Below are 10,000 nucleotides of genomic sequence, written 5' to 3' on the forward strand. Positions count from 1 at the left end.
TGACGAGGTGACGAGTTTCCTTCTGGATCTATTTGCTTTTCTGTGGCAGTCGATGGTTAGGCTACAGATTATGTAACCCATCTATTTGGATTGCATATTCCTGTTAAATATAATATATATATATATATATATATATTTGATAACCTGGCATGAAGTGCAATATCATCACTACTACTATACTGACATCAGACATCAGGCTGATATCCAGAAATGTGCATCAGATTTCTTGTCCAGCCAGTCTATTATGATATCTAATCCCAATGTGATCACAATGTATTGAATAATGGGTCTGAAATATCATATCACACATACTCACAGTTTGAACAAAACGGTTGCTGTTACACAACAACGTGTAACAGACTCCTTTTATTTGTGGCTTTTGTCAAAACGCAAGCTGTTATCCCTCTTACACACGGCCTGCGTCACTGCGTTAATTTCCAATGTAACGCTGCGTCTGCCCAGCAACACTCCTTGCCAGTTGCGTTTCTGGTGATGCAATGCATTGGATACATAATAATAATAAATAATAATAATACATTTAATTTAGAGGCGCCTTTCAAGACACCCAAGGTCACCTTACAGAGCATATAGTCATCATTCAAAACTATGTAAAACAGACTAGGAATAAAAAGAAAACAGAGGTTAAACATGAAGAATAATAATAATTAATAACACTCAAAGACGCCTAAAGTGAAGGGGGGACCTCACTAACCACCACCAATATGTAGCACCCACTTGGGTGATGCACGGCAGCCAATCGGTGCCAGAACGCTCACTACACACCAGCTTGAGGTGGAGAGTTAGGGATGAGGCGGAGAGTGAGGGAAAAGAACATATTTAAACACTATCGACCATATTTAAACACTGTCGATCACATTTAAACAATATTGACCACATGTAAACACTATCGACCACATTTAAACACTATCGACCATATTTAAACACTATGGACCACATGTAAACCCTATCGACCACATGTAAACACTATCGCCCACATTTAAACACTATCGCCCACATTTAAACACTATGGACCACATTTAAACACTATCGCCCACATTTAAACACTATGGACCACATTTAAACACTATGGACCACATGTAAACCCTATCGACCACATGTAAACCCTATCGACCACATGTAAACCCTATCGACCATATATAAACACTATCGACCACATTTAAACATGTAAACCCTATCGACCACAATTAAACATTATCGACCACAATTAAACACTATCGACCACATTTAAACATGTAAACCCTATCGACCACATTTAAACACTATCGACCACATTTAAACACTAAGTACCATGTACTTACTATGTAAGTACATGGAACGCATGCATACGTCCAGCCATGTGTAAACATGGGTAAGTATCAAAATATCCAATGGTGCGCTAGCTAGCTAGTCATTGAATTGAATAGTATGAGATTGAATCCCATTTCTACTCCGAGTATATTTGCGTACCGGCCGTCAATGTGGGGAAAGTGTTTAAACAAATAGATTCTGTGGATTCACGGCTCCTGTCCAAATATTCCCCCAGTACACTCCTACCACTGCTATCATGACATTTTTTCATTTTGTTCAGTTTTATTCTGTTCATATTGACTTGGTTCTAAAAATAACAGTTGAAAACTGTTACGTAAAAAACGGTGTCTTTCCACAAATGTGAATCGAATGGCCCGAGCCCTTAATGTATTTCATCTTTACAATCCATGTACCTAGTGGGGTAGCCAAGGGCCGACCTTTGTATGGACGTACATGTTCGCGGGCCATTATGCAAACCACGATTCTAAAGAGCTCAGTCAAGCATGCGGAAATCTTTCGTCAAACACGTTCGGCAGAAAGGACAAGACCATTAAGACACGAGCAAATAGGCCCGCTCCATGAATTATACAGCGCCTCCATTCATTAGGTCTCGCCTTGTTCCGCTGCTGTTCCTCCACGTCAATGAAAGGACAGCTTTCTGGTTCACGAGACTCGTTTGTTGCTTTGACCCAGACCCTCGTTTTGTACCTGGGGTTTTCCTATGAACAGCTTTTCTGGGAATTGCATTTATTGTGCACGGTAAACGGACTGCATTTATATAAAGCTTTTTAATCACTTCTTCAGCCTGTCAAAGCGCTTCACTATGTTGCCTAACATTCACACATTCATACACACATTCACACACCGACGGCGGAGAAGCCATGCCAGGCGACAACCAGCTCGTCGGGGGCACTAAGGCACAATCCCATTTCTACACCTTACCCATTACCCTTACCCCTCCCCCCTTCCCCTTACCCCTTCAAAACAAGGGGGAGGGGTAGGTGGAAGGGGCGAGGGGTAGAAATGGGATTGGGCCTAAGGGTGAGGTGTCTTGCTCAGGGACACCTCGACACTCGGCTAGGAGGAGCCTGGGATCGAACTAGCGACCTTTCAGTTACCACCCAACCCGCTCCACCTCCTGAGCCACATGCCGCCCCACATGGCATAGTTCTTGATCCCATTGCTTCTGTTGACCTCCTCTCATTGTCCCGTGATGATGTTGTCTTTCTAGGGGAACATTTGGGAGCAGATCTTCCAGATGTCCTTCATACTGGAGATGATCAACACGGTGCCATTCATAATCACAGTACGTTACTGACCTAATATACGTGCTACATTTACCCTGCCTCTTATGTATATCGTACTATTTCTCAGTGCTTTTTCAAGGTGTTGTCACTTGATGATGGATCAAAGATGATTGATTACTTGATCAATAGATATAGGATGGGGGATGGAGTAATGATTTGATTTATGGATGAATGAATGGATAGACTGATTGATCAGTTTTAATCTCTACACAGCTCGCATACGATTACTGCTTATATCCGTTTAGAAACAAAGATTCAGGTTTTGCAGCAATCTCATTCGAGATTATTGGCTTCTATGTTGCCTGCAGGAAATCATTACAGAGGCATGTGCTTATAGCATATTGATATCGATCCCTTCTGCTCGTTATTGGGTTTGCCCTCAGTGCATTAAAGGGTTTAATCAGCACTCTCTCCCTTCTTCTCCAGATCTTCCACTATCCACTGAGGAACATATTCGTTCCCGTGTTCCTCAACTGCTGGTTGGCCAAGTGCGCCCTGGAGAACATGATAGTGAGTGCAGTGGAGACGTTAGCGCTGTAGAACGACTCGCTGCCTGTCTCCCATCCCCATGTCGTGCGGACTTGCAGCGAGTGTTGCTGTGAATGAAATGTCCACGCTGCGGTCCATTAGTCGCCCGTCACTTGGCGCGGCCGTATCTCTGAACCGGGAGGAACAGCTGAACGGAGCGAGGGGTCTGCCCGGCAGCATGGAGAGAACAGATGGTCCGGTCCGGGGCCAGGATGCTGGGAGGCTGGGAGGAGGGGGGGGGGGGGGGGGGCTGGCAGGGAACACCAATGTAACGCAACCCCAGTGATGAGCTGATGCATTTCACAACTCGTCTCTATTCTGTATCCAAAGAGGTTGTGCGTGTGTGTGTGTGTGTGCGTGTGTGCGTGCGTGCGTGCGTGCGTGCGTGCGTGCGTGCGTGCGTGCGTGCGTGCGTGCGTGCGTGCGTGCGTGCGTGCGTGCGTGCGTGCGTGCGTGCGTGCGTCTCTCCATATGTATATCTATCTATCCATTTCTTTCTCCATCTCTCTGTATCTGTCTGTCTCTCTCACTCTCTCCTTCAGTCTGTATCTCTCTGTATCTGTCTGGCTGTCTCACTCTCTCCTTCACTCTGTATCTCTCTGTATCTGTCTGTCTCTCGCTCTCCCCTTCACTCTCTATCACTCTGTATCTGTCTGTCAGCCTGTCTGTCTATGGCTAGGTGTGTGCGTGTGTGCAATTGTGCGTGTTGACCCCGTGTCTCTCCGTCCTCCGCAGAACGACCTGCACCGGGCCATTCAGAGGACGCACTCCGCCATGTTCAACCAGGTGCTCATCCTCATCTGCACCCTGCTGTGTCTGGTGTTCACCGGGTGAGTCCCTGGCCTCAGCCCTCCCCACTGCCTCGCTGCCTCCCTGAACACTCTCCCCTCCCACCACAGGAGTGTGACCGCGCACCAGTAGGGACATGTGATCAGCTCTGACACGATGACCACAGCGATAATGATCCTTTTTTCAATTATACGCAACATTGGATTGTATTTTCCAGTGCATCGACTCTCAGCCATCCAGAGGCTAATTTAAACGAACAGGATGGTTTTGGGGACGGGCTTGAACGCTAGCAAGCCGTAAAATCAGCTGAAAGGTCCAGAGAATCCAAAAGAAGGTTAACGCGCCATGGATTCAGAAATCAATGGTCATTATCTGGAGCACAGGCTCCAGGGGTAATAGGGGTTATTTCTAGGGGTAATAGAAGTAGTTCCCCAAAAAGATATTGAATGCTTATAATAAGCATTTTTACAGCGACAATAATTAACAATAATAATGTATTTAGCACTTTTAATCCAGACATTTTGAAAAAGGGGAGATTTCACCTACCTGCCAATCCCACTGCTCCACCTCTCATAACTTTTGAGAGAATGGATTTGTCACCAGAGACACGCAACTTTGCTTTGTAACTTTCCTTCTGCAGATTTTCATTCAATTAGAAGATATCTGAACCCGCCCATCCAGACTCAATCCATCCAATGAACATTTAAATCTTTTCATTCTGGTACAATCTCACTTAAGATGTATCTGCAACTACAACTCCAGCCACCAGAGGGCTTGTGCTAACGCCAAATCATAGTGCAGCTTTAAGTAACGATCCCAGATAGGTAAGAGAGGAAGTGAGGCTCATCTGGATCCATGGGGAGTGTCTGTATCATAAGCCCTTTGGAGCAAAGTAGCAATCACATCATCAGTTGTTAAATCCATCCAGCCATCTCTCACTTGATCTGCTTCAAGGGAGACAACTTTTTAAAAATGTTCGCTCACGTGAACTGGACCATTGGCTTAGCTGTTTATGGATATCATTAATTCATCTTCGCCAACTGACTTAGCTGTTGAGAGTCAGTATGTCAGTAGTGTGGTACCTAGCAAGTTGTTTGGTGCCATTTGGTATCATGTTTGGTTTATAGACTGAGCAGGGTAGGCAAAGTGGGGGTAAACTGCAAAAACGTCAGATTTCAGATTTCCATATTGCCTTTCAAAAGCCTTGTCCGAAGATCACCTTCAGAAACACCTGGCTCACACTTTAAACACATTGAACCAATAAAAACAACAGCCATAAACCGAAACTCTAATTAAACTGGAATGAGCCCCGGATGAGATGTGTGTTGGGCCTTTTTACAGGTCAATAAAAAAACGTTGTTGGAGATGATGATGGCAGTGGGAATGAAGGATTTAAAGAAAGGTCTGATAATGAGATTGACTGACGTCGGCCGTCCTCCCCTGCAGGGCCTGTGGCATCCAGCACCTGGAGCGGGCGGGGAAGCACCTGTCCCTGTTCAAGTCCTTCTACTTCTGTATCGTCACCTTCTCCACTGTGGGCTACGGAGACGTCACCCCCCAGATCTGGCCCTCGCAGCTGCTCGTGGTCTTCCTCATCTGTGTGGCGCTGGTGGTGCTCCCTCTGCAGGTGAGGAGGAGGAGGGTGGCAGGGCGGACGAGGAGGGGGAGGAAGAGGAGGGGGATGAGGAGGAGGGTGATGACGAGGAGGGTGATGATGAGGAGGGTGATGAGGAGGAGGGTGATGATGAGGAGGGTGATGAGGAGGAGGGTGATGATGAGGAAGGTGATGAGGAGGATGATGAGGATGAGGATGATGATGAGGATGGTGATGATGAGGATGGTGATGAGGAAGATTATGAGGATGGTGATGATGAGGATGGTGATGATGAGGATGAAGATCGTGCTGTTGAAGATTATGAGGACGATGAGGATGGTGATGAAAACAAGGAGGATGATGATGGTGATGATGAGGATGGTGATGATGGGGACAATAAGGACGATGATGGTGATGAGGATGATGAGGATTATGAGGATGATGAGGATGCAATGACGATGAGGATGATGATGATGAGGAGGAGGATGAAGATTATGAGGATGATGATGTAATGATGATGAGGATGTGATGGTGATGATGATAATGAGGGAGATAAACACCATAATAACAGCGTTATGGATCAGCAGAGTGGCGGCGCTTCATTAGAGAGGAGATCACAGAGACGGGCGGATATTAAACTGGGAGCAGGATATTGGACGGGGGAGGTAATGGGCCACTGGGAGTCCACTGGGCCGGTTGAACCAACCGATACAATCACAACACACCATGTCATTTGATATAATACCACATTGTATCTTTATTTTATTTTGTTATAAACGGTCAAAAAGCTTCTGTAAATGTCAGCACCATTTCGACCGGCCCCGGTAGAAATGCGTTCGCTAGAAAGCCTTTCTGAAGGCCACGTCCGCTTTTTGCAAATGAGTCTCCCCGTAGAATATGGCCCAATCCCATTTCTACCCCTTCAAAACAAGGGGGAGGGGTAAGTGGAAGGGGTAAGGGGTTGAAATGGGATTGGGCCTAAATATCGTAAACAAAACACGAACCAAGGCGTACCAGCTCCTGGTTCGCGGCCCGGGCTCGGTGCCGTAGCCCCCCCCCAGAGCTGCTGCTGTAAGGCAGCAGCAGGGTTGGATCAGAGAGAGCGGTACTCCCAGCCCACGGTGGCTGTGCAGCAGGGCAGGGAATATGACCCTGGGCCTGGCTGTGAACAGCAGACCTTTTAATCACCGGTGCTTACGAGGCCCCCTGGGTGCCGTGGGCGGACCGGGGCCCCAGGGTCGACAGGGGAACAAAGCGCTCGCATTAACCTGTGTTCATAGGCTCTCCGTCATGGATGTAGCCCGTTACATACGCTCTGTCTGCCCGTCTGGCTTCATTCAGGAGATGACATTGTTTTATTTGATGTGGTCGTTTTTTGCTTTGATGGTTACTGATCGTTGCTGCTGCTGTTTTGTTGTTGTTGTTGTTGTTGTTGATGATGTCATGGTTGTTGTCGTTGATGATGTCATTGTTGTTGTTGTTGTCATTGTTGTCATTGTTGTTGATGTTTCATTGTTGTGGTTGTTCTTGTTCTTGTTGTTATCTTTGTTGATGATGTCATTGTTGTTGTTGTTGTCGTTTGTGGCAACCCGGCCTGGGCCAATTAAGGACATTGAGAGCACCTGAGGAACAAGTGGAGAAGCAGGGCTTAAATAGCCCGCTTCTCCACTCATTCGGGGCTCACCCAGCCCTGGAGCTCCAGCACGGAGAGACCGGTCCTCGTGGGTGACGGGATTCCACCCACGACGGAGGGGACCGTTGATTCCTCCCAAGGTTTATGTTATTTGTATTTTGGAGAGACTTTTATGTTCTGTAATTAAACATGCCTTTTTGTGGCTTTTCACCAACGAAATGGTGTCCTGTTTGGGAGGAGTTGGTGCGCTCAACGTGGCGGGTTGCCACATATGGTGGAGGATGCGGGCAACTCGACCGAGCTACGGGCCACTTTGGGTGGGAGCGCCCACCTCAAGCCAACCCCAAACCGGAGCCGACGCAGCCGGAGCCGACGCAGCCGGGGCCGACGCAGCCGGAGCCGACGCAGCAGAGACGACGCCGCCAGAGACGATGCCGCCAGAGACGAAACGCCGCCAGAGACGACGCCGCCAGAGACGACGCAGCCCGAGACGAGGCTGCGGGAGACGAGGCCGCGGGAGACGAGGCCGCGGGAGACGAGGTCGCGGGAGACGAGGCCGCTGAGACGAGACTGCGGGAGACTAGGCCCGAAACGAGCCACGCCGGCAGCAGAAGCAGCCATGCTGCGCGCCGGACCGCTGCCACCTCCGAAAGGCCACCCGAGGCTTCAGCAAAGGGTGGAGGAGTGTGGCAACCCGGCCTGGGCCAATTAAGGACATTGAGAGCACCTGAGGAACAAGTGGAGAAGCAGGGCTTAAATAGCCCGCTTCTCCACTCATTCGGGGCTCACCCAGCCCTGGAGCTCCAGCACGGAGAGACCGGTCCTCGTGGGTGACGGGATTCCACCCACGACGGAGGGGACCGTTGATTCCTCCCAAGGTTTATGTTATTTGTATTTTGGAGAGACTTTTATGTTCTGTAATTAAACATGCCTTTTTGTGGCTTTTCACCAACGAAATGGTGTCCTGTTTGGGAGGAGTTGGTGCGCTCAACGTGGCGGGTTGCCACAGTTGATGATGTCATTGTTGTTGTTGTTATTGCTGTTGATGTTTCATTGTTGTTGTTGTTATTGTTGTTGATGATGTCATGGTTGTTGTTATTGTTGTTGATGATGTCATTGATGTTGTTGTTGATGTTTCATCGTTGTGGTTGTTGTTGTTATCTTTGTTGATGATGTCATGGTTGTTGCTATTGTTGTTGATGATGTCGTTGTTGTTGTTGTTGTTGTTGTTGTTGTTGTTGTGGTGGTCAGTTCGAGGAGCTGGCCTACCTGTGGATGGAGCGGCAGAAGTCGGGGGGGAACTACAGCCGGCACCGCGCCCAGACGGAGAAGCACGTGGTGCTGTGCGTCAGCTCTCTGAAGATAGACCTGCTCATGGACTTCCTCAACGAGTTCTACGCCCACCCCAGGCTGCAGGTAGGCCTCACGGCGGGCTGCTGGGCCCGCGGCCTCACGGCGGGCTGCTGGGCCCGCGGCCTCCACCTGGGGGCCCGCGGCCTCCACCTGGGGGCCACGGCCTCCACCTGGGGGCCCGCGGGCCCGCGGCCTCCACCTGGGGGCCCGCGGCCTCCACCTGGGGGCCCACGGCCTCCACCTGGGGGCCGCGGCCTCCACCTGGGGGCCCAGAAGTTGTGCGTTGTAGGACTACTACGTTGTGATCCTGTGTGTTGTGTGTTGTGTGTTGTGTGTTGTGTGTTGTGTGTTGTGTGTTGTGCGTTGTGCGTTGTGCGTTGTAGGACTACTACGTGGTGATCCTGTGTGTTGTGTGTTGTAGGACTACTACTGGCTGATCCTGTGTGTTGTGCGTTGTGCGTTGTAGGACTACTACGTGGTGATCCTGTGTGTTGTGCGTTGTGTGTTGTGCGTTGTAGGACTACTACGTGCTGATCCTGTGTGTTGTGTGTTGTGCGTTGTGCGTTGTAGGACTACTACGTGCTGATCCTGTGTGTTGTGTGTTGTGCGTTGTAGGACTACTACGTGCTGATCCTGTGTGTTGTGTGTTGTGTGTTGTGTGTTGTGCGTTGTAGGACTACTACGTGCTGATCCTGTGTGTTGTGTGTTGTGTGTTGTGCGTTGTGCGTTGTAGGACTACTACGTGGTGATCCTGTGCCCTACGGAGATCGACATCCAGGTGCGGCGCATCCTGCAGATCCCGCTGTGGTCCCAGAGGGTCATCTACCTGCAGGGCTCCGCTCTCAAGGACCAGGACCTCATGAGGGCCAAGTGAGGCCGGCAGCATGGCACCTACACTTAGTCACTGGTCCTGGACCGGGCCGGGGTCGGGTTTTAGGTCCAGGGTTTAGTTTTAGGTTAAGGGTTTAGATTAAGGGTTAGACTGTGCTTTTAGGGTTAGGTTTAGTCTTAGGTTTAAGGGTTCGGTATGAGGGTTAGGTTTAAGGGTTAAGGTTAGGTTTTTGGGTTACGGTCCTGTTTTAGGCTGGGGGTTAGGTTTTAGGCTGGGGGTTAGGTTTTAGGGTTGGGGTTGGGTTTTAGGGTTGGGGTTGGGTTTTAGGGTTGGGGTTGGGTTTTAGGGTTGGGGTTTGGTTTTAGGGTTAGGTTTTAGAGTTATGGGTGAGGTTTTAGAGTTATGGTTAGGTTTTAGGGTTGGGGATAGGTTTTAGGGTTAGGGTTAGGATTAGGTTTAGGGTTGGGGTTTGGTTTTAGGGTCGGGGTTAGGTTTTAGGGTAAGGATTGGGGTTAGGTTTGAGGGTTAATTTAAGCGTTTGGTTTTAGCGTTGGGGTTTGGCTTTAGGGTTATGGTTAGGTTTTAGGGTTGGGGTTTGGTTTTAGGGTTGGGGTTAGGTATTAGGGTTGGGGTTTGGTTTTAGGGTTGGGGTTAGG

At 49.0% G+C, this 10,000-nt stretch overlaps 1 protein-coding gene across 1 annotated transcript in view; it reads left to right on the forward strand.

Moving 5' to 3' along the window:
* Positions 1-10,000, forward strand: part of LOC132467471 (potassium channel subfamily T member 1-like) — a 63,704-nt gene that overhangs the window by 28,997 nt on the left and 24,707 nt on the right. Inside the window, 6 exon segments of the mRNA XM_060064784.1 lie at positions 2,540-2,614; positions 3,042-3,125; positions 3,879-3,973; positions 5,379-5,559; positions 8,411-8,575; positions 9,246-9,382. Coding sequence (XP_059920767.1) covers positions 2,540-2,614; positions 3,042-3,125; positions 3,879-3,973; positions 5,379-5,559; positions 8,411-8,575; positions 9,246-9,382 — 737 coding nt within the window.

This window comes from Gadus macrocephalus, chromosome 11 (genome assembly GCF_031168955.1).
Source record: "Gadus macrocephalus chromosome 11, ASM3116895v1".
Lineage (NCBI taxonomy): Eukaryota > Metazoa > Chordata > Actinopteri > Gadiformes > Gadidae > Gadus > Gadus macrocephalus.